At 42.1% G+C, this 25,875-nt stretch overlaps 1 protein-coding gene across 1 annotated transcript in view; it reads left to right on the forward strand.

Annotated features, from left to right (window-relative positions):
* The window catches only part of MON2 (MON2 homolog, regulator of endosome-to-Golgi trafficking), a 461,654-nt gene that overhangs the window by 64,983 nt on the left and 370,796 nt on the right, over nucleotides 1-25,875 (forward strand). The window contains 2 exon segments of the mRNA XM_030215834.1: nucleotides 1,728-1,859; nucleotides 19,613-19,742. Of these exon segments, the coding sequence (XP_030071694.1) occupies nucleotides 1,728-1,859; nucleotides 19,613-19,742 (262 nt within the window).

Here is a 25,875-nt window from a genome sequence, read left to right on the forward strand (position 1 = left end):
TTCAACACCATTAACACACCAAAACTGAATCTTCCAATTTCGGAAACCCTAAAAATTCTTGGAGTTACCATTGATCGACAGCTAACACTCGAGAGTCATGCGAAAAACACAACCAAGAAGATGTTCCATTCAATGTGGAAATTTAAAAAGAGTACCTGGTACAATCATTGGTACTCAGTCATCTAGATTACTGCAATACACTCTACGTTGGCTGCAAAGAGCAAATAATCAAGAAACTTCAAACAGCTCAGAGCACTGCAGCTAGACTCATATTTGGTAAAACAAAATATGAAAGTGCTAAACCCCTGAGAGAAAAGCTACACTGGCTCCCACTCAAAGAACGGATCACGTTCAAAATATGCACCCTAGTTCACAAAATCATCCACGGAGACGCCCCAGCATACATGTCAGACCTGATAGACTTACCACCCAGGAATGCTAAAAAGTCATCCTGCACATTCCTGAATCTTCACTTCCCCAACTGTAAAGGTCTAAAATACAAACTAACGCATGCGTCAACCTTCTCATACCTGAGCACACAATTCTGGAACGCACTGCCGCGCAACTTAAAAACGATCTATGAACTAACTAACTTCCGCAAACTACTGAAGACTCATCTCTTTAACAAGACACACCACAAAGACCAACAAATATGAACTCCTTAACGTATATCCAGAATTGCCTCACAACACTTGCATGTTAAACTACCATCATGTTTTTTTTAGATACCATGTTACTCAAGATCCTTCTGTAATACTAAATGTATATTTTCTTCTGTATTTCCACTATTCATGATGTATTGTAAGCCACATTGAGCCTGCAAAGAGGTGGGAAAATGTGGGATACAAATGCAATAAATAAATAAATAAATAAATAAATACAGCACCTGGGACAGGTTTTGCTCCTTTTATTCTTATGCGCAATCAACATATACCTGAATAGATATGATATGGTGCAGCCGCCAGTTATGGAGCAGGGTTTGTGATTCTAACATAGAAAGCATTCTCCTGTGTGGGTGGTTCTGCAGGACCTGGAGCAACAGAGGTGCCAAACGTTTTGGAAATTGATTGAAAATATTTTGAGTGATTTAAAGGCGTGCAATGAGATTTGTGAGGTCATTCATAATTATGTTCTCCATAATGATACTGGGGTTATTTCGGACGGAACTCTATGAGATGCCCTGAAGCCGTGGTGCATGGACATATATTGAAATGGGGGGTAAGAAAGAAAAAAGAGATACAGGCCATGGAGAATTGGAGTTGCACTCGCATTTTGTGGGCCTTCATCAGGTAGGGGGCTCTGGGGATGGCTTCCAGCAGTTACGGCAATGTCGAATGAGGTTAAATAAATAAATAAATAAATCTTTGTTAAATAGACAGATTGGGGTCAGGTGGGTTTGAGATTTCCTTCAATGGCTAGGATTAAACTTAGGAAACAGTTGACCTCATGCTTATTGTATAGGACTGCTTCGGTTTAGAATTCACTTCCCATGATAATCAGATAATCTAAGGATTATTTGACTTTTAAAAAACAATTGAAAACATTTTAAACAATTTGTAGACTGTGTTTTTAACTTACTATACTTAAACTGTAGATTCCCAAATTGTCTCGGTTCTTTTGTCATCCGCACTGAACTGTGAAGGCTTTTGTGGAATACAAGATTAATGTGTAATGTATAGAATATGTTTGACACCCATCAATAAACTACTATTTATTTATTTTTACAGGCTGCTGCTGGAAATATTATTAATATGTTGTGGCAGCTAATGGAAAATGGTCTTGAAGAACTAAAATTACTACAGACTGTCCTTGTGCTTTTAACCACCAACACAGTTGTTCATGATGAGTCGCTTTCAAAGGTGAGATGTTTACTGTAATATGCAGAGTTCATTTATGAGAGTAATCATGTTCCCCCCCACCCAAATCCAGCTTGCTATGATATTTTTGTATGTTTGTTTTTCCTCAACATTTCAGAGTATTAGTTCAGGGTAATTCACTATATCCAGGTATTTCACAGAAATTATTGCTATGATATTTTTGTATGTTTGTTTTCCCTCAACATTTCAGAGTATTAGTTCAGGCTAATTCACTATATCTAGGTATTTCACAGACATTACTGAAAAAGCTAAGAAATTACTCAGAACACAGTTGCTAGGCTGATTTATAGGAAAAGTAGATTTGTTCATGTGACCCCATTATTTGTTGGTCTTCATTGGCTCCCTATAGAAGCACAAATTTCTTTTTGTTGTTTAGCTTTAAAACATTATATGGTGATGCTCCAAAATATTTTCTTTTATTATTTTCTTTGTCAGGTACTACTTTTAAGGGTCAAAGTGTGGATCATTTTATTTTGCAGCTACCATCTTTGAAAGGTGTGGAACATAGATCACTATATGGGTAGTCTTTAGTTTTCCATGTTGTTAGAATTTGGAATCTTCTTCTACAGGATATTTGTTCTTCTTTTTTTCTTTGTTGTTTCAAAAAAAAAAAAAAAGGAAAACTTGTCTATTTGCAAATTATGTTTTGTGAATTTAGGCGATTGATTTTTCCCTTTTGTATTTATGCGATTGTTATGCATTTTATTACCCACCTTGCACCTTTCTTAAGGGATTTGGTGGGATATAAGCCTATAGTATTTCAATCTAGCTACACCTGCTAAAATGTAACCTGAAAGTATATTATGCAAAATGTAGCTGTATGCATGAACAGGAAGATAAAGGTGTGTGTTTGTGTGTGTGTGTATATATATATATATATATATATATATATATCCCCATTTGCTAGTGGTTCTCCTATTACTCCATCCACCATACTTAAAATTCAACTTTCTGTCATCACTGTATGCTTTTTGGTAGCGCTGGTTTCTTCCTTTACTTCACTTTACATTATCCCAATAATTATTTTGACTCTGTTAAATACTAGGGAAAAAAAAAGTCACTCAGAAATGTTTTATGCTGTCCCATGAGGAACTGTACACATGCTACTGGATTTCATCCTACCCTTATACCTCCTCCCAACAGAGCTAGGTGGCAGAGTAGCTCAGACTCTGCCCCCACTATTACTTATCCTTTCAAAAGAAGAACCAGTAGGCTCCTACTGGACCCCACCCCCCCATTACCCATGGGCTGCCTGAGGTCTTCATGGAGAAGTGTGATGATGCTGTATTGTTTTCTGCCACTGACATCAAAATGTCACCATCTAATCCATGGTTCTCCTTTATGCTATGTATGAGGATCAGTTAGGGCCATTCTAAATTTCACTGTCTATGGGTCAGGCGTAATTTGATGATACTCCTGCCCATGAAACACTCAGGCAGACCTTGCTTGGTGGGAAGTAAATAGAAATAAAAGGGAAAGGGGGAAATGGGACTTGATATACCGCCTTTCTGTGGTATTTTTGCAACTACATTCAAAGCGGTTTACATATATACAGGTACTTATTTTGTACCTGGGGCAATGGAGGGTTAAGTGACTTGCCCACAGTCACAAGGAGCTGCAGTGGGAATCGAACCCAGTTTCCCAGGATCAAAGTATCAAAATAAAACATAGAAAACAAAATAAGATGATACCTTTTTTATTGGAGTAACTTAATACATTTTTTGATTAAATTTTGAAGGTAACCCCCCTTCTTCAGGTGGAGAGTGAAATTGTTTTTTCAGAACGTTGGGTGAGGGAAGAATTTCGGGTAAGGCTACACCTAGCTTTGATGGCGTGGAATAGAGGTGTTAATGCCAGTGTGATGGAAAGCACCACAGGGACCTTTTATTTAGGGGCAAAGAGTGGGGCTGGGTGGCCATTTGGGGCTCTCTGCATCTTGGGGTTTGGCCTAAGAGCATTAGCAGGGTTGTGGAGTGGAACTTAATACATGTATGTAATATGTAAACAGATTAGAAGTCAGGGGACCAGGAAAAACCACCGCACAGTCCCCTGACTTTTAGTGAAGACTGTGTCAGAATTTAAAAGTGTCCTCTTGTTCTGTTGTTACTCCGTCTGTCATAAGTCTGTTTGTATATTAATACCTTTCAAGTATTTAAGCATCTGTATCGTATGACTCCTGTCCTTCCCTTTTCTCTAGGGTATACATATTTAGATCTTCAAGTGTCTTCTCGTATATCTTGTGGAACAAACCCCACACTATTTTTGTTGCCTTCCTCTGTACAGCTTCTTTTTATGTCCTTAGTGCAAGATAAGGCCTCTAAAACAGAACACAAAACTGCAAGTGGGGCCTCACCAATGACTTGTGCAGGGCCATTAACACCTCCTTTCTTCTGCTGGCTATGCCTCCTCTATGTAGCCTAGCATCCTTCTGGCTTTGGTCACCACCTTTTCATTTTGTTTTGCCACCGTGAAATCCTCGGACACTCACCCTAAGGTCCCTCTCTTTATTTGTGCTTATAGCTTCTTGCTTCCTATCACATACATCTTCTTTGAACTTCTGCATTCCAAGTGCATCATTCTGCACTTCTTTGCATTGAATTTTAAATGCTGGACCTTAGACCATTCTTCTAATTTTTGTAGGTCACTTCTCATGTTCTCCACTTCCTCCAGGGTGTCCACTCTATTGCAGATCTTTGGATCATCTGCAAAAAGGCAAGCTTTTCCTTCTAACCTTTCAGCAATGTTGCTTGCAAATATATTGAATAGAATTGGCCCCAGTACTGATCCCTGAGGTACTCTAATATAAACCCCCTGATGGTGGAGTTTGGTATAATATCTGATAGGTATTTATATCACATTCATTGTTGGTTTAATTGTGATTTGATAAATGAGTATGACTGTTGGGCAGACTGAATGGAATCGTTCAGGTCTTTATCTGTCGTCATTTACTACGTTACTTTGTAACACTGGCCTTATTATCAAATGCTGTACCAAATACTGCCACCAGGAGGTTTACACTAATATTAACCTTGGTTTCCTCCAAATGTGATTCTATTTGCCACCACCTTCTGTCTGTCTCAACCATTTTCCAATCTAGATCACCACTTTGGGTCTAACTTTAGCCTGCTCAACTTATTCATGATGCTCCTGTGAGGAACCATATCAAAGGCTTTGCTGAAATTAAAGTACACAACATCTAGCATGTATTCTCTATCCAGTTCTCTTGTTACCCAGTCAAAAAAATTAAACAGGTTCATTTGGAATGATTTTTGGTACTTGTTTTGGGAGAAATTTATTTCTTTGTGTTATGTCCCCTACCTCAATGCAAGCGGCGTCCTCGGGCTGCGCAGGGTCCCGTCGACACACACACTTGACTGGCACAGCCCTGAGCCATGTGTGTGTAGTTCTTCTCTGGCTGCAGGCTCCTTGATTGCTTTGCTTCCACGCACCTGAGTCTGCTCTCTCTCTACCTGGCTTCCCTTGCTTCTCTCCTATTGGTCTTCCGGTTCCTCCTTCCCCTGCTCTTGTCCTATGGCTGTGATCCTTCTCCCTGCTGGTCCCTGCTGATGTCAGACGCCAGCACTTTATCAGCTGAGCTCTTCCTGGACTCAGTGCTTTGGCTTCTACTTTGGTAGGTGTTACTTGCTCAGTAGTGTGCTTCTTCTCTACTTTGTCCCTCGTTGCTGACTTTGCCTGTACTTGGATTACTCTCTTGACCTGCTGCCTGCCTATTGCCTTTACCTGTGCCTGGATTACTCTCTTGCCTGTTGTTTGCCTATTGACATTGCCTATACCTGGATCACTCCCCTGCCTGCTGCCTGCCTGTTGACATTGCCTGTTCCTGGATTACTCCCTTGCCTGCTGCCTGCCTATTGACTTTGCCTGTACCTGGATCACTCTCTTGCCTGCTGCCTGTCTGGCCATTACATTCATCACCTTGCTCCCTGCTCTCATAAGTCCTGCAGGCCGCCCGCACCAAGGGGCTCAACCTCTGTGGAACGGCGGTCAGCGCAGGTGAAACCTGGGGGTTTTCTTGCCGCCAAGGAGAACCTGGTCCGGATACCGGGCTCAGCAGAGGTCTACTTGGTACAAGAACTCACAAGTCTGACACTTTGGAACTGCTGGTTCAGTCTGGACTATTTATAAACTCGATGTGGGAGCAGAAATAAGGTAAATCCCTTACGAAGGTGTACATAAGTAATGCCACACTGGGAAAAGACCAAGGGTCCATCAAGCCCAGCATCCTGTCCACGACAGCGGCCAATCCAGGCCAACATTCTATACATTCTATACATGTTATTCCTGGAATTCTGGATTTTTCCCAAGTCCATTTAGTAGTGGTTTATGGACTTGCTCTTTAGGAAACCGTCTAACCCCTTTTTAAACTCTGCTAAGCTAACCGCCTTCACCACTTTCTCCGGCAACAAATTCCAGAGTTTAATTATGTGTTGGGTGAAGAAAAATTTTCTACGATTTGTTTTAAATTTACTACACTGTAGTTTCATCGCATGCCCCCTAGTTCTAGTATTTTTGGAAAGTGTGAACAGATGCTTCACATCCACCTGTTCCACTCCACTCATTATTTTATATACCTCTATCATGTCTCCCCTCAGCCGTCTCTTCTCCAAGATGAAAAGCCCTAGCCTCCTTAGTCTTTCTTCATAGGGAAGTAATCCCATCCCCGCTATCATTTTAGTCACCCTTCGCTGCACCTTTTCCAATTCTACTATATCTTTGAGATGCGGCGACCAGAATTGAACACAATACTCAAGGTGCTGTCGCACCATGGAGTGATACAACGGCATTATAACATCCTCACACCTGTTTTCCATTCCTTTCCTAATAATACCCAACACTCTATTAGCTTTCCTAGCCGCAGCAGCACACTGAGCAGAAGGTTTCAGTGTATTATCGATGACGACACCCAGATCCCTTTCTTGGTCCGTAACTCCTAACGTGGAATCTTGCATGACGTAGCTATAATTCGGGTTCTTTTTTCCCACATGCATCACCTTGCACTTGCTCACATTAAACGTCATCTGCCATTTAGCCGCCCAGTCTCCCAGTCTCGTAAGGTCTTTCTGTAATTTTTCACAATCCTGTCGCGAGTTAACGACTTTGAATAACTTTGTGTCATCAGCAAATTTAATTACCTCACTAGTTACTCCCATCTCTAAATCATTTATAAATATATTAAAAAGCAGCGGTCCTAGCACAGACCCCTGAGGAACCCCACTAACTACCCTTCACCATTGTGAATACTGCCCATTTAACCCCACTTTCTGTTTCCTATCCTTCAACCAGTTTTTAATCCACAATAGGACATTTCTTCCTATCCCATGACCCTCCAATTTCCTCTGTAGCCTTTCATGAGGTACCTTGTCAAACGCCTTTTGAAAATCCAGTTACACGATATCAACCGGTTCCCCTTTGTCCACATGTTTGTTTACTCCTTCAAAGAATTGAAGTAAATTGGTCAGGCAAGATTTCCCCACACAAAAGCCGTGCTGACTTGGTCTCAGTAATCCATGTCCTTGGATGTGCTCTGTAATTTTGTTTTTGATAATAGCCCCTACCAATTTCCCCAGCACCGACGTCAGACTCACGGGTCTATAATTTCCCGGATCTCCCCTGGAACCTTGTTTAAAAATCGGCGTTACATTGGCCACCCTCCAATCATCTGGTACCACACTCGATTTTAAGGATAAATTGCATATCACTAACAGTAGCTCCACAAGCTCATTTTTCAGTTCTTAGTACTCTAGGATGAATACCATCCGGTCCAGGAGATTTGCTACTTTTCAGTTTGCTGAACTGCCCCATTACGTCCTCCAGGTTTACCGTGAAGTCAGTAAGTTTCTCCGACTTATCCACTTGAAATACCATTTCCGACACTGGTATCCCACCCAAATCTTCCTCGGTGAAGACCGAAGCAAAGAATTCATTCAATCTCTCCGCTACGTCTTTATCTTCCTTGATCGCCCCTTTTACCCCTCGGTCATCCAGTGGTCCAACCGATTCTTTTGCTGGCTTCCTGCTTTTAATATACCGAAAAAAATGTTTGCTATGTTTTTTTTGCCTCGAATGCTATCTTTTTCTCGTAATTCCTTTTGGCCTTCTTTATCTGCGCCTTGCATTTGCTTTGACACTCCTTATGCTGCTGCTTGTTATTTTCAGATGGTTCCTTCTTCCATTTTCTGAAGGCATTTCTTTTAGCCCTAATAGCTTCCTTCACCTCTATTTTCAACCACGCCGGCTGTCTTTTGGACTTCCGTCTTTCTTTTCTAATTCGTGGAATATATTTGGCCTGGGCCTCCAGGATGGTATTTTTGAACAGCGTCCATGCCTGTTGTACAGTTTTACCCTCTCAGTTGCCCCCCTAAGTTTTTTTTAACCATTCTTCTCATTTTATCATAGTCTCCTTTTTTAAAGTTAAACGCTAACATATTTGACTTCCTGTGTATAGTTACTTCAAGGTTGTTATCAAAACTGATCATATTATGATCACTGTTATCAAGCGGCCCCAGTACCATAACGTCCCTCACCAGATCATGCGCTCCACTAAGGACCAAGTCTAGAATTTTTCCTTCTCTTGTTGGCTCCTGCACCAGCTGCTCCATAAAGCTGTCCTTGATTTCATCAAGGAATTGTACCTCTCTAGCGTGTCCCGATGTTACATTTACCCAGTCTATATTTGGATAATTGAAGTCACCCATTATTATCACATTGCCCATTTTGTTTGCATCTCTGATTTCTTTTATCATTTCTGTGTCTACCTGCTCATCCTGGCGAGGCGGATGGTAGTACACACCTATCACCGTCCTTTTCCCTTTTCTACATGGAATTTCAACCCACAATGATTCAAAGGTGTGATTTGTGTCCTGCTGAATTTGTAATCTATCTGAGTCAAGGCTCTCGTTAATATACAATGCTACCTCTCCACCAGTCCGGTCTACCCTATCACTACGATATACTTTGTACCTCGGTATGACAGTGTAGCCAAACAAAAAGGTAGAGAAAGACCAATGGCCAACTAATGTATGAACAGAACCTAGAGGCAAAGATGAATATAATGCAGATTTATTGAGTTTCAAAAACCAAAGGGACTCAATATAGAACTGTGTCTCGGCAGTATAATGCCTGCTTCAGGAGTCAATATATCTAAAAACGTACAAGAGAACAAGCAAAGAACACACAAAGAATTAAGAATAAAAAGAGATAATGATAATAATAAATCGTATAATTAAACTAAAAAAAAAGAAATATGCCTAATAACACCAAAGCATATTATCTGGATGCACCACACAACATTCATTCAAAAACAAACCTGTAGTAATATAAAAAAGGGAGCAAATAAATATTTACTTATGCACTTATATAAAAAGGCATATGTACGAAAATCAACCTACACAGAATAGTGTTGACAATAAATATGTGTAATGCTTAACCTAAATTATTATTAATAATAAAATATAAATGAACAGACATAAAGGGCCAGTAAAGCCATTCTGTAGGCATGCTAGCGTTTTTAGTGCATTCTAAAAATTAGCTTGTACTAACGCTAGAGACATCCTTATATTCCTATGGTTCAAATTGTGCAAACGTATACATTAAATAAAATGATCATATTTTATATACTAATGTGCCTGGTAAGTATAAAAATGAATACATTAGGAATGGCAAACCATAAAAGATATAGATAACTTGGTAAAGGTCTCTCTAGCGACCATTATTGATTGATTGAATTAATTTCACATTATCCTTCATGCCAATTATTATAAGAGTATTTTTGATCACTAGACAGAGGTTTTTACCTAATACTGCTATATTTATTAGGATTTATTTACTGTCTTTTTGAAGGAATTCACTCAAGGCGGTGTACAATACGAATAGATCAAACATGAGCAATAGGCAATTGAAGCAGTAAAAATATTCAAATAACACTACAGAGTATGACATGGTATACGTCTTACCATGTCAACATAATACGTAATAGAACATTATAATTGATAGTGAAGGGTAAACCAAAGATGTAACATATAGATAAGTAAGAGAATAAGAAGAGTTAGAAAGTAAGGTGACATTTAAAGAAAGTTGCACTTGAGGTCAGAGAGATGGTTAAATATTATCTCAGCTAGGGTAGGAGAGTTCTTATCAGTTTATTTTGAGTTCCCATATCCAAATTATCTATATCATTTATGGTTGGCTATTCCTAATCAAACATATAAATGGCAAGTGACCGACTCACCTGCAAATGCGCAGTAGAGACTTCCCTCTCTGTCCCGCCTTCACGTCAAGACGTGATGATGGAACAGAGAGGGAAACTCTGCGCTGAGGAGGAGTGCAGTCACTGCCACACGGACGTCGACGCTACCGCTGCCGCTAACGCTGCAGGTCGCCGCCGCCGCCCCCCCACCCCCAAGGTCGGAGCCAACCCCCTCCACCAGGCCGGGCCCTCTCTTCTACATTTAACTTACAGCGCCGAAACCGCAGGCAGATCAGCTCCCGTCGGCCTTCCTTCCCAGCCTGTGTGTCCCGACCTCGCTGACGTTACGTCACATGAGGGCGGGACACAGGCAGAGAAGGAAGGCCGATGGCAGCTGATCTGCCTGCGGTTTCGGCGCTGTAAGTTAAATGTAGAACAGAGGGCCTGGGTGGAGGGGGGCTGGCGGCGACCTCGGGGGGGGGGGGGAGCGGTAGCGACGACCTGGGGGGGAGGGGCGATAGCGGCGACCTCGGGGGGGGGGAGGAGAAGGCGGGAGAAATGCTCAGAAGGAGGACGGAGGGGGGCCTTGGAGCTGGCTTGGACGGGGGCCATGGAGCTGGGAGGGGAGGGAATGGGGCCTTGGAGCTGGGAGGGAAGGAGGGAGAATGCTGGACATGGGAGGTCAGAAGTAGGGGGGCCTTGGAGCTGGGAGGGATGCATAGAGGGGGGCCTTGCAGCTGGCTGGGAGGGACGGAGGGGGGGCCCTTGGAGCTGGGAGGGAGGGAAGGAGGGAGGGCGGGGGGCCGAGGGGAGGGAGGAAGGGAGTTATACATCAAAATAGAGCATACCAATACTTGCCCGTTTTAACGGGCTTAACGGCTAGTGTATATATATTTTTTATATTTACCAGGCACATTAATATACTAAAATATAATTGTTTTATTTAATATACTAGTAAAAAAGGCCCGTTTCTGGCTCAAATGAAACGGGCGCTAGCAAGGTTTTCCGCGGAGTGTGTATGTTTGAGAGAGTGTCTGTGAGAGTGACTGTGCGAGAGAGAGAGAATGTGCAAGTGTGTGTGTGTGACAGAGTGAGAATGGGTGTGTGTCTGTGAGAGAGTGTGTGCGAGTGCGTATGTGAGACAGTGAGTATCCTCCCCTGTCCCCCGTTAGGTCTCAGGACCCCCTCCCCTGTGGTCTGAGGACCCCCCTTCCCCCCCTCTCTGTGGTCTTAGGGACCCTCCTCTGTGGTCTTAAGGACCCCCCCCCCCTCTCCATATTGGACATAATTAAGTTTGTATGAACTTGGTTGCTAATAGTGTGTTGAACTGGACAATGCTGGCACATTTAGACTGACTCTGGACAGTCATGAAGGCAGCCCCTACCTCAGTATTCAATATATATCTGTGAAATAGTAATATAAAAAAATAAAAGCAAGACCATTTTTATAATAATCACTGCATTCCAGAAAACAAAATGGAGCAAGTTCCCACATGCTATCTTTTCCTTATGATGTAGGCGCAGGAAAAAAAAAGATGTTAAATGCTCCAGTTTCAACCTAATTAATGTTTTCTTTTTAATTGTACTTATAAATAGTAAGTGTGCTTGTTAAGTACCTGATTCTCATAACATGATTTCTGTTTTGTTTGCCCTTCACTAACTGAAAACATCTGTGGCACGAATACAGGGAGTCCCTATAGCCAACCCCTCCAAATGACACAACACTTCCTATGCTGCACATATAAATTAGATTAAATAAATTTGCCACCAATAATAAAGGACGACAACTTCGATTCAGCAGCTCACAGGCTTGCTTGACTTACCTAAGTGGCCCACCTTCTGCTTGCTTCAATCTTTCGATCTAATCAAGGAGGTTTAATAGACAGGAGTGGAAGTGAGCCTATCTAGCCCACTGTAATCAAGGAAGCCAATTTGGTTAATCTTTGTTTCCACTCCCCCACGTCATCGTCATTGCAATACACTCAAAACAAAGCAAGGAAACCTATGAGCTGCTGCAAGGAGGAAGCAAATTTGGCTATTCTCTGTTTCCACTCCTCCACGCAGCCGTCATCCAGTACACTCAAAACAAAGCAAGCAAACCTATCAGCGCCCTCGACGTCATCACGTCGTGACGCGAGGGCGGGGCAGACACTTATGTGATCTACAGAGCTTCAATTTAGAACATCGGAAATTTCTGAGGCTTCATTAGAACATTGGATGTGCGTTTTATATAGAGAGATATGTTTGCATATTTTATGACTGTTTTATGTTACTGTTCTTTTATATTTCATTATTAATCATTTATGTTGAGTATTATACATATTTATTGTCAACACTTCTGTATAGGTCAGTGGCTCCCAAACGTGGTCCTGTAGGCTTCCCATCCAGTCAGGTTTTCAGGATAGCCACAATGAATATTCAAGAGAGATTTTCATGCAGTGAAGGCAGTGCATGCAAATCTCTCTCATGAATATTCATTGTGAATATCCCGAAAGCCTGACTGACTGGGGTGTCTCAAGGACCAGGTTTGGGAACCACTGGTATAGGTTGATTTATTAACTGATGCTAAGGTCCATCTTAGGAGTCAGCACTCAAGAAAAAGATCTAGGTGTCATTGTAGACAGTACGCTGAAATCTTCTGTCCAGTGTGTGGCAAACAGAATGCTAGGAATTATTATGAAAGGGATGCAAAATAAGACCAAGAATATTATAATGCCTCTGTATCGCTCCATGGTGCAACCTCACTTTGTGTATTGCGTTCAATTCTGATTGTGGTTTCTCAAAAAAGATATAATGGAATTAGAAAAGGTTCAAAGAAGAGGAACCCGAATTATAATGGAGATGGAACTTCTCCCATATGAGGAAAGGCTAAAGTGGTTAGGGTTCTTGAGGTGGCAAGGGGGTGGATATGATTGACATCTATAAAATCCTATGGTGGTGTAGAAAGGGTAGAAGTGAATCAATTTTTTACTCTTTCAAAAAGTACAAAGACCAGAGGACACTCAATGAAATTACATGGCAATTAAAACAAATATGAGGAAATATTTTTTCACTCAAAGAATAGTTAAGCTCTGGAACTTGCTGCTGGACGATGTGATAACAGTGGTTAGTGTACCTGGGTTTAAAAAAGATTTTTCCTGGATTAAAGCTTCTCTGCTGCATGTTCCATCAGATAATGTCACTCAGATGTGTTATTGTGCCGTGATGTCTTTGGAGAACACCTGGTACATAGTCTGTTATTGAGATGGCCATGGGGGAAGCCACTGCTTGCCCAGGATTGGTATCATGGAATGTTGCTGCTAATTGGATTTCTTCCAGGTACTTGTGATCTGGATTAGCCACTGTTGGAAGTAGGATACTGGGCTAGATGGACCACTGGTCTGACCCAGTATGTCTGTTCTTATGTTCTTATATAATAACTAGTAAAAAAAAAGGCCCGTTTCTGTCAGAAATGAAACGGGCGCTAGCAAGGTTATATTGATTAGTTGTTTTTTGTTAACCAAATATTTAATATTAAATTATTGTAATGAGATGGAGTAATAGTGAAGGATGTATAATGAGGAAGGAAGAGGCCCTGTGTAGGACCACAGGGGCGGTCCTTGAGACAGAGTGTTTGTGTGTGTGAGAGTGTGTGTAAGATAGAGAGACAGACTTTGTGAGTCTGAGAGTGTGTGTGTGTGAGAGTGATACAGAGGGATTGAAAGAGCGTTTGTGTGTGTTTGTGTGACAGAGAGATACAGAGAGTGTGAATCAGAGAGTGAGTGTGTGTGAGAGTGAGACAGAGGGATTGAAAGAGTGTGTGTGATAGAGACTGTGTGTTTGTGTGACAGAGAGATACAGAGAGAGTGTGTGTGTGGAACTGAGTTCCATGACCCCCTCCTTCCCTTGCTCTCCTTCCATCTGATGTGAGAGAGTGTGTGTGTGAAGAAAAGAGATTACTGACTGAGGTATTTCAGGAATGAAATGCTTGGAAAAGAATTGTCAATACTCCTTTCAAGTAATTAAATGTTTGTAAGCATAAGGTAAAAGGCAAGAAAGCTTTCAAAAATGTTGTTTTGTGAACTGCAGGATAAGTGCAAAAGCAGTGCTGAAAGTGCTTTACCATGCACAGAACTTCCCAAGGAAGCAGAACCGCAGCAAAGGGAAGTGCGAAGTGGAAAACTAAAAAGCCAACCAAACCCTCAGTATTTTTCATGTTAACATGTTAACATGAAAAATACACATTGAATGTAAAAGAAATCTGTGTTTTCTGTCCCGTCTCCCCCTCAGAAGCACAGTGGTACCGTGTCAGCGACTGCAGCCCTTAACTTTTTTATTGCCACATCAACGTTAGCACTTCAGGAGCAAGCTTGCTCGGCTGGTTTGCTTGCTGTTGGAAGAGGGGAGGAGGAGTTGCTTCTTTTAGGATCATGTTAAGTGTTTCCCAATCTGCTACGGGGAAGCTGTGTCATTTGTAACCCTGCCTCGCGAAAACAATTCTTCAGAGCACAGAGTAGTCAGCCCCAAGCGCAGGAGCACCAACAATAAGACCATCACTGATTGGCTGCAAAATCTCTTCCTGCATGCTAGGTTGCTAGGAAAAGGAGAGGGTGATTCGTTGCTGTCATAACTTAAAGGAGGCGGATGTTCTTTCTCGCGCGTTGCCTGTAGATGTAAAATGAGATGCATGTGGGGGAGGGGTAGTTTTCAAGTGTACAGCGCTGCGTACATCTAGTAGCACTATAGAAATGATAAGTAGTAGTTGTAGTGTTGGAAGGGGGGGGGTTGTGGGTGAGCTGTAGGAATTTGAACTCTGACATTGGGAAGGAAAGGAGGCGGATCTTCGTGCTTGTGCGTTGCCTGTAGATGAGAAATGAGATCCATGGGTGGAGTTGAGGAATTTGAACTGTGACCCTGGAAAGGAAAGGATAGGATGGTGCTGGGCAGACTTATACGGTCTGTGCCAGAGCCGGTGGTGGGAGGCGGGACTGGTGGTTGGGAGGTGGGGATGGTGCTGGGCAGACTTATACGGTCTGTGCCCTGAAAAGGACAGGTACAAATCAAGGTAAGGTATACACAAAAAGTAGTACATATGAGTTTATCTTGTTGGGCAGACTGGATGGACCGTGCAGGTCTTTTTCTGCCGTCATCTACTATGTTACTAAGTTACTATGAAAGGAGGCGGATCTTCGTGTTTGCGCGTTGCCTGTAGTTGTAAAATGAGATGCATTGGGGGGGGGGGGAGTTTTGTTTTGTGTTTGTATCTGAAGGGGGGGGGGTGCTGAGTTGCATGAATTCCTAGGCAGGGGGAGGAGTGGGAAAACACGCTATGCGTGTTTCCCTACTCCTCCCCCTTTCCTTAGTTTTTTGTTTTTTTGTGGAGCGGCTGTGCTGGTGACGTCATCCGAGGCTTCACCCAACTTAGCCAATCAGACGTGCGACACGGTCTGTGAGTGTCATTGCTCCGCCCGTGAGGTCATCGCGTTTGATGTGTGGGCGGGGCAGACAGTCATGGAGGAAAAATTGATCTCTGCCGCCTCACATTTAGAACGTTGGGAAAAGTGAGGCTTCATTAGAACGTTGGTGGTGCGTTTTATATAGAGAGATGTTTTAAAAATTCTTAATTTCCTTCTGCTAGATTCTTGGATGGATGAAAAGTTCTGAAAAACAATGTTACAGGAAGATGTATTTTTTGCGTTTCATTTCTGCTTTCTTTTCTCATTGTCTAATTTCCCCTCCAAGATGGATCTTTTTTTTCTTTCTTGAATATGCAGTAATGTTAAGAGTTTCTAATAAGTTTGTTTATGTCCTCTTTGTTTTTCTGTTTTTTTTCTGCCTGATATCTTTATAGACTACTTTTTCTTTTTTTTTTTTTTTTTTCCATATTGCATATAATCTTGAATGAGGAGGATATTCCCTGAAGTGAAGATTCAAAGTAGGATTGATATGTGAAACATGGGCTGTAGATTAAAAGTGATTCTGGAATTTGTAAATTAGGAACTTTTGCTCCAAGAATATATTTTGTTTTGTTTCTATGCATTTAATATATTTTAACAGATTTATTCCCAGTTGCCACTGTTCGAGGTGAGGTACAATAAACATATACAATAAAACAGCAAGTACAGTACACAGTGATACTGTCAAGACACAAAATGAAAAGGATAGAGAATTGGGTCAGCTCAGTACATTAAATACCTCCCCCCCCCCACCTGATATTCATAGCTATTTAACTGGCCAACAATGGCCATTGTCTGGTTAAATAGCATATCTGCACCTAACCGCTAATATTCATCAGAAGATAACTGTCACAGATTCAGGGATAGTGAGCCCTTGGACTGCAGCCAGAACTGAGGCAGACAAGTCACCTGGGCTGGCACAAGGCAGGAGTCAAAACAAGACATGACTAGGCAAGATTGGACTAGTCAAGACAGGACTAGAATAAACCAGGAGACTATACAAAGCAAGGCAGAGGTAACAAAGTACAGTAGACAAGACAAGGACTGGATCCAGATGAGGCAAGGCAAAGGGGCTTGAACTGGAACCCAGACAGGACAAGGCAAGACTCAGAACTGGATTAAAACTGGGACTGAGACCCAGGCAATACAAGGCAAGGCAGAACAAGGCAAGACACGGAAGTAGATTAAAACTAGGTCCAGAAAAGACTAAGACCAGGACAAGGCAAGGACTGGATCCGGACAGGACTAGACTGAATGAGACAAGACAAGTCAAGGCTAGACACAAAACACAGCAGACAAAAAGGGCAGGAGCTAGGCAACAAGAACAAATAGAAGCAAAACTATAAATAAGGCAGGAACAGGACTTGGCTTGGCAGAAGCAGGAACCAGGAACGGAGCTTTGGCTTAGCAGGAGCAGGATTCAGGAACAGACTTGGCTTGGCAACAGGAACAGGTTTCAGGAACAGACTTGGCTTGGCAGGAACAGGATTCAGGAACAGACTTGACACAACAGGAACAGAATTCAGTAACAGATTTGGCTTGGCAACAGTAACAGAATTCAGAAATGGACTTGACTAGGCAGGAACAGGATTCAGGGACAGACTTGGTCAGGCAGGAACAGGATTCAGAAATTGAGCTTAACTGTAGCAGGAGCCAGGAATCAGGGTTAGGCAATAGCAGAAAGCAAGAACAGGGTTTAACAGTAGCAAGAGTCAAGAGCAGTGCTAGACTGAAAGCAGGAGCCACAAGTAGAGTGAAACTGTAACAGACACCAACAGCAGAGTGTTGCTAAAAGCAAGACACACAGAATCAAAACTGTCAAGTACAAGACCGATAGAAACACAGTTAAACAGGAACAAGGTTTACAGAAGCCAAGCTTTCAGGAACATGGTTCAGAAACAAGACTCAGAAACACAAGAACAAACCTTCAGGGACAAGACTCACAGGAACAAAGCCAGGCTGGAATCAAAGCATGCAGGAAGAAAGCCAAGCAGAGACTGGATTTAAACAGGGAACACAAAGACAAGGTTAAAACACCTGTTGCAAAGGCAAAGACATGAGAGTTCCAAGGTATTTATAAAGGACTTTACTGATGATGTCACAACTTGGGATGAGGCTTGAATAGCAGGAATTCCAAAGTGAGGCTTGGATAGCAGGAACACCAGAGCCTTGGATAGCAGATGCATCAATGCAGGAACAAAGCAGTCCAGAGAAGCCAAAGAAATAGATCACTGGAAAAAGGTGAGTCTGGACGCAGGGGCACGGCCATAGCCGTAACAATAACCAGTTATCTCTGCTGAATATTGCTGGTTAGTACCTAGCCGCCAAACGGCTATTGCAGGACATAGCTGGTTAGGCACAGATATTCAGCGATAACCCGATTATGTTTAACAGTTAAAATAGGCTGCATAAATACCAGGCCCTTTGGTCCTAGGGAACTGAGGAACTGAGTTCGATTCCCACTTCAGGCACAGGCAGCTCCTTGTGACTCTGGGCAAGTCACTTAACCCTCTATTGCCCCATGTAAGCCGCATTGAGCCTGCCATGATTGGGAAAGCGCGAGGTACAAATGTAACAAAAATAAAATAAAAATAACTGCTAAAAAGTTGACTGGTTAGCACTGAATATCAGCATGACCTGTTAACATTTTAGTGGTTGACAACCTCCCAGATATTCAACGGCCCACCCCCGGCTGAATATTAGGCCCCTTATGTCTTTATTAAGATATGTGATCAAATAAAAAAAAAGTTTTAAGGTTCTTTTGAAACCTACAAACATCTCTTATGGTAAACAGTTAATTTAGAAACAAATTCCATAATTTAGATGCATAGACCAAGTCATCCGTTTCATCAAGCAGCATTAGAGCCTTTGCGAGGGTGTTAGGGTCTTCATGTGTTCTAAATGCTAAGAAGCTCATTTTATATCTTTGGGCTTCTTAGCATCTATGTTTGTTTGTTTATTCCTCAGTTGATACACGCCTTTCTGTAGATACAGTCAGTGGTTTACATATACTATTTTTGCAGGTACTCTTCTGTCCCTAATGGGCTCACAGGCTAAAGTAAATTGTTAGGGCCTTACTCGCGTTAAGGGAATTAACACCCATCTGAAGGCTCTAATGCTGCTTGATGAATTCCCCCCTTAATGGTGAAATAACAAATGTACTTTGTGTATGCAACCTCATCAGACAATCCAACATATATGTTTGAAATAGAAAAGACAAATATTCAGAAAAGAAATTATGTAAAACTTTAAATATCATAAACAAAACCTTATATTTAACCCTGTATTTCACTGGAAACCCGTGTAGCTGCATTAGAATTAGTGTTATGCAGTTAAATCAAGATCACTTTGGGGCCCTTTTACTAAGCCATGGTAGGGCTACCACATGGCAAAACAGTACCACAACGAGGCACACCCAGGTGTCCTGCGGTAGTTTTGTGTTTGCCATGCCAGAAAATGTTTTTATTTTCTAGCGTGGGGGCACAGTGTAGGCATGCCTGGTGGTAATCAGCCATCGCTACATGCTTTCTGATTACCGCCGGGTTAGCGCGTGAGCCCTTACTGCCTTCTAAATAGGTGGCAGTAAGGGCTCAGGCAGTAAATTGCCACACGCCAATATGTTTATTACCGTATGGCCATTTATGACTTCCATTTAAAATAATGGAAATTCCAGTTGTGGTAACAAAGTAGTCTTGGTGTGCAGCAATTTCACACGCCCATACTACCGCAGGCCTCTCTTTACCACAGCTTTGGAGAAGGACCCCTTTAATAGCAGTGTTGCTGTGATGTACTTGATTTAAGTCAGTATGTACGAGTTGTTAGTATAATAATTGTCCTTTGTTGGGAAAAACTTGTAAGCACAACACCTTTAATCTGTGTTTTCTTTTTGAATCCTTATTTGGGTTTATTTTTAGGCAAAAGGTTGGTGAGAGAGGGTCACAGAGCGTAGCTAACGTAGAGTGGTAAATAAATTTAAATAAGTAAATAAGAAGGCATAGTAATTATTTGGTGAGAATATATTGGAAATTGTAGACAGTTTTAAAAATGGCATTCATGTAGTAAACTATGCAATTAATAAGGAATTGTTTATTTCAGGCAATTGTACTTTGTTTCCGCCTGCACTTTACAAAAGATAATATAACAAATAATACTGCTGCTGCCACTGTGCGACAAGTTGTCACTGTTGTTTTTGAGAGAATGGTTGCTGAGGATGAACGGCACAAAGGTGAGTACTTGATCATTTTTTAAAGAAGTACCTTAATATTTGACAAATGTGCTAACAAAAAAAAGCCATGCAAATAAAGTGTGGTTGATAAAGTATACAGATACCAATGTATGGAAAAGAAACATTTGCCAGTATTCATTTAGGGGCCCTTTTCAAAGTATCAGTAAGCCCAACGTGGGCTTACCACACGCTAAGCTGGAATTATGCTGGCCCAGCATGGCCACCAGCGGTAGTTCCAATTCAAGCATGTGCCATTTTCAGTGCACTGGAAATTTTTTTAAATTTTATAGTGTGGTGCTAACCTGGCAGTATTCAGGCACTATCGTGTGTTGCCTGGTTACCACCAGGTTAATGTGGGAGCCCTTACCGCCACCTCAGTGGGTGGCGGTAAGTGCTATTCCTGCATGGCCACTCGGAAAGAGTAATCCTACCGCATGGCCATTTTATTTCTAGGTGCGTTTTACCTACTGCGGTAAAAAGGGCCATGGTGCACGGGAAAAACAGTGCCCAACGCTACCGCAGGGCCCTTTTTCCCGCAGCCTGGTGAAAGGACGCCTTACTGAGGTCTTTTTACCTCTGTTTTCCCTGTTTCTCCATACTGGATTTTCAATGTGTGCAGTTTCCTTTTTCCTTATGTTTTCAATAAAAGTATTTTCTGATGATGAATAACTATTGCAGATGGAAACAATGGTACGATATAGTCTTTCTAAAATTAATTGATACCCATATGTAATAGTTATAAATTTTGTATCTATGTCAAGGTTCTGGGAAGCTTGCCAGGTGCCCTTGGCCTGGATTGGCCACTGTCGTGGACAAGATACTGGCCTCGATGGACCCTTGGTCTTTTCCCAGTATGGCATTACTTATGTACTTAGTGTAGGTTAAAATAAAATATGTTGTCATAATTTGTGAGGACTAAGTAGCAGTGTTTTATTCTTGTTAATGCAAAGTAAATAAATTATCGGTGACTCTACCGTATTTCCTGGTCTACACACTCCTCCTCCTTGCACTCTCCTCTACAGTTTGTTCCTTACCTCTCTGTTTCAGACAAGCGGCCTGTCTTTCTCTTGGCATCTTCTTCTTCCGTCATCTTTCTGTCTTTCACTTTCTTTTCCTTTTCTTAGGCATTCACCTTAACAGCATCTTAGCACTTTACTTCAATCTCTACCAATTCTTCTTTTATCTTCTTTTTGTTCCTCACTTTCTCTCCTTTCTATAAGGCAAACTGTACCCTATTGCTCCCTTCCTAATTTTTCAATTCATATTTACATGTACATGTCATTCTTAGATACAATTTTCTATGTAAATCACTTGGGTATAATTGTTCATTCACATGGGACATTCCCAAAAAGACCAATAAAATTCCACTACTAACAAATACAGATCAGAAGTATTACAACTTAACATTAAAAAAAGATTCTATGTAAATTTGAGTGTCATTGGTAAGGAAGGTTAATAGAGAATTTGAAAAGAAGCTTGCCATAAAGGCAAAAACATATAGTAAAATTTTTATCAAGTATATTAGACGCAGAAAGACCCTGATCATCCAGGGGTAGAAGAAATGTCGGGGAGGGGGGAATCTTTAAAGTTCTAATAAAAGAATACCTCTGCTGTCAAGGACTGAAGTTTTCTGGTTAGGATGGGACGAGAAGAGTCAGTAGGAGTGCAAGCTTCAGGAGGGGTATAGGACAAAGATAACAGGGAGTGATTAGACCAGGGGACAAGAAGAGTGAGTAGATGAGAGATATCAGTGGCAGAGGAGGAATGAATAATAACTATGTCCAGTTTATGACCAGTGGTGCGAGTTCCACTGGAAACTAACTACATAAGGCAGGGGTCCTCAAATCCAGTCCTTGAGGTCCACAACCTAGCCTGGTTTTCAGGATTTCTACAATGAATATGTATGAGATTTTTCATGCTGTGGAAGTAATGAATGCAAATATATCTCATACATATTCGTTGTGAAAATCCTGAAAACCAGGCTGGGTTGTGGACCTCGAGTACTGAATTTGAGGACCCCTGTCAAAAGGTCTAAGTCATTGAGGAAAGTAACAAAGTCATAGGCAAATGGATCTAAAGGGTTATCCACATGAATATTCAAATTACTTAGGACGATAAGTGGGTGAGAAGAGAGATTGAGAAGATTATGGTCTGCAGAGAGGGACAGGAGATAAATGAGTAGAAGCTCCAGGAAGTATGGGGAAGTTGTCTTTATTGCCAAGTGTTCCAAAGAGAGTGAGGTGGAGGAGTCTTGTAGATGTATAGTGGTGGAATTAGAGACTAGAACAGCCAGTCCCCACCTGTCTGGTGAGAATGATGATGGAATTAAAAATTATACCCAGGTGGGCGTGACTGGTGAAGGAAAGCAACAACAGGAACCAAACCCCTACAGTAAATTCAGACACTGAGGAACAAGTAGGGGATTACCAAATGACTTCCAGTATGCAGACAAATGCAATCTCACACTTTATTGCACAAGCACTGGAAAACGACCCGACATGGAACCGTGTCTCATTTGGCGGCATTGGCATTTGTTTTGTTATACGTTGGATAAGCTTTTGGCTCTTTCAAGTGCAGCAGTGCTCTTTTGCATATTATAAGTACATAAGTATTGACATACTGGGAAAGACCAAAGGTCCAACAAGCCCAGCATCCTGTTTCCAACAGTGGCCAATCCAGGTCACAAATACCTGGCAAGATCCCAAAAAAGTACAAAACATTTTATACTGCTTATCCCAGAAATAGTGGATTTTCCCCAAGTCCATTTAATAACGGTCTATGGACTTTTCCTTTAAGAAGCTGTCCAAACCTTTTTAAAACTCTGCTAAGCTAACCGCCTTTACCACATTCTCTGGCAACAAATTCTAGAGTTTAATTACACGTTGAGTGAAGAAAATGTTTCTCAGATTCGTTTTAAATTTACTACATTGTAGCTTCATCGCATGCCCCCTAGTCCTAGTATTTTTGGAAAGCATAAACAGATGCTTCACATCTACCTGTTCAACTCCACTCATTATTTTATAGACCTCTATCATATCTCCTCTCAGCTGCCTTTTCTTCAAGCTGAAGAGCCCTAGCCGCTTTAGCCTTTCCTCATAGGGAAGTCGTCCCATCCACTTTATCATTTTTGTCGCCCTTCTCTGCACCTTTTCTAATTCCAGTTTGTCTTTTTTGAGATACGGCGACCAGAATTGAACACAATATTCAAGGTGTGGTCGCACCATGGAGCGATACACAGGCATTATAACATCCTCATTTTTGTTTTCCATTCCTTTCCTAATAATACCTAACATTCTATTTGCTTTCTTAGCCACACCAGCACACTGAGCAGACGGTTTCAACGTATCATCAATGACAACACCTAGATCCCTTTCTTGGTCTGTGACTCCTAACGTGGAGCGTTGCTTGACGTAGCTATAATTCGGGTTCCTCTTTCGCACATGCATCTCTTTGCACTTGCTTACATTAAACGTCTTCTGCCATTTAGATGCCCAGTCTCCCAGTCTCATAAGGCCCGCTTGTAATTTTTCACAATCCTCCTGCGATTTAACGACTTTGAATAACTTTGTGTTATCAGCAAATTTAATTACCTCACTATTAATAACTTTGCTCCAGCACCGTAGCTATTTATGACCCCTGAGGCAGGTGGTTTGATCCGACGAAGCAAGGTCCCGTGTCATGTCGTTTTCTGGTGCTTGTGCAATAAAGTGTGAGATTGAATCTATCTGCTTACTGGAACTCATTTGGTCATCCCCTACTTGTCTCTTAGCATCTAGTGAAGGAAAGCCTCAACCCCAGGAGATAACCAAGTTTCCACCAAAAAGAGAATGTCAGGATGTTCTTGTTCGAATAATGCATTTACCAAGTATACTTTTGAACTTAGTGAATGAATGTTCAGTTATTCAACTTGGGGAAGCAAGGTGAGGGGGGTGGGGGCAGGGGTTTAGGGAAGGAGAGAAAATGAATTGAGAGGGCTCCAGTCTGTGACCGCAGATGACAGTTGCTCCACAGTAGTGGAGAAAAAGTTTGCCAAAAGGAAGAAAAAATAGAAGAAAGAATGAAAAAAAGAGCACCATGAAGAGGCGTATGAAGAAGCACATAAAGGAGCAAGTCACGCTCCTAGTTCACGCTCTGGCGGCTCACGCTGATAGTAAGTAGCAAAGATTAAATGGGTACTGGGGAGTGAGGTCTCTTTCGTCTTTATAAGATGTATGGTAATTTTTTGCAGTGCTAAAGAGAAACAGTTATCACTTTCAGGGCAATTCTGTATCTTGCCTTACACAGTTATTCATGTCTTGCATGTTCAAGTGGTGCCTTAGTTTGGCACTTACATGTGGAAGGGCATTACATGCTATTTTATGTTAGCATGGAAGTGCTATAGAGCATGTAACTTGCAAGTGGGCATATACGTGGGTGGAGCATGGGCAGTCTATTGGTGTGTAGTGATTTATAGAAGAGTACAATCAGTTACTCATGTTGTATGGTATACTTAGGCACACCAACTTATGCCAGGTGTAACCTGGATAAAGTGGTCATGCCTAAGGTTCTGCATAGTACTACTACTACTACTACTTAACATTTCTAAAGTGCTACTAGGGTTACGCAGCGCTGTACAATTTAACATGGAAGGACAGTCCCTGCTCAAGGAGCTTACAATCTAAAAGACAGGTGTACAATCTAAAGACAATCTAAACAATCTAAAGACAAGTGTAGAGTCCGTCTGATAGGGCATACTATATTTCACGAAAGGTTAGGTGCCGAAAGCAGCATTGAAGAGGTGAGTTTTAAGCAGAGATTTGAAGAAGGGTAGGGAGGGGGCTTGGCGTAGGGGTTGAAGAAGATTGTTCCAAGCATAGGGTGAGGCAAGGCAGAATGAGCGGAGCCTGGAGTTGGCGGTGGTGGAGAAGGGAACTGAAAGGAGGGATTTGTCCTGTGAGCAGAGGTTACGGGCGGGAACATAGGAGGAGATGAGGGTAGTGAGGAGCCGCAGACCCAGTGCATTTGTAGGTAAGGAAGAGAATCTTGAATTGTATGCAGTATCTGTTCGGAAGCCAGTGAAGTGATATGAGTATATCGGTTCTGGCGGAATATAAGACGTGCGGCAGCGTTCTGAACGGATTGAAGAGGGGCTAGATGGCTAAGTGGGAGGCCGGTGAGGAGTAAGTTGCAGTAGTCCAGGCGAGAGGTAATGAGAGCGTGGACGAGAGTTCGTGTGGTGTGCTCAGATAGGAAAGGGCAAATTTTGCTGATGTTGAAAGAGGAAAAAGCGACAGGTCTTGGCAGTCTGTTGGATATGCGCAGAGAAGGAGAGGGAGGAATCGAAGATGACTCCGAGGTTGCGGGCAGATGGGACGGGGTGGATGAGGGTGTTATCAACTGAGATAGAGAGTGGAGGAAGAGGAGAGGTGGGTTTAGGTGGAAAGACGAGGAGCTCGGTTTTGGACATGTTCAGCTTCAGGTGGCGGTTGGACATCCATGCAGCAATGTCGGATAAGCAGGCCGATACCTTGGCCTGGGTCTCCACGGTAATGTCTGGTGTGGAGAGATATAGCTGGGTGTCATCAGCATAAAGATGATACTGAAAGCCATGAGATGAGATCAGTGAGCCTAGGGAAGAGGTGTAGATTGAGAAGAGAAGGGGTCCAAGGACAGATCCCTGGGGAACTCCAACAGATAGTGGGATGGGAGTGGAGGAAGATCCATGAGAGTGTACTCTGAAGGTGCGGTGGGAGAGATAAGAGGAGAACCAGGAAAGGACAGAGCCTTGGAACCCAAAAGAGGACAGTGTGGCAAGAAGTAAATCATGATTGACAGTGTCAAACGCAGCGGATAGATCGAGGAGGATGAGGATGGAATAGTGGCCTCTGGATTTGGCGAGGAGCAGGTCGTTGCAGACTTTAGAGAGTGCTGTTTCTGTCGAGGGTGTCCAAAGCAGAGGAGAGAATGATTTATGCTAGTATTCTATAATAGTTTAGGTGCGCCTGGATGCCATTATAGAATTGGCACTGAGTAAGGATCTTTGTGGTGCCAAGTTATAGAATTGCCCTCTAAACTTTCCAAATACTAAAGGAGTAAGATCAAAGAAATCATTTGACACTTATTTTTGTACCAAACTGCATCATTCTGGAATGAG

Source organism: Microcaecilia unicolor, chromosome 10 (assembly GCF_901765095.1).
Source record: "Microcaecilia unicolor chromosome 10, aMicUni1.1, whole genome shotgun sequence".
In the NCBI taxonomy this organism is placed as follows: Eukaryota; Metazoa; Chordata; class Amphibia; order Gymnophiona; family Siphonopidae; genus Microcaecilia; species Microcaecilia unicolor.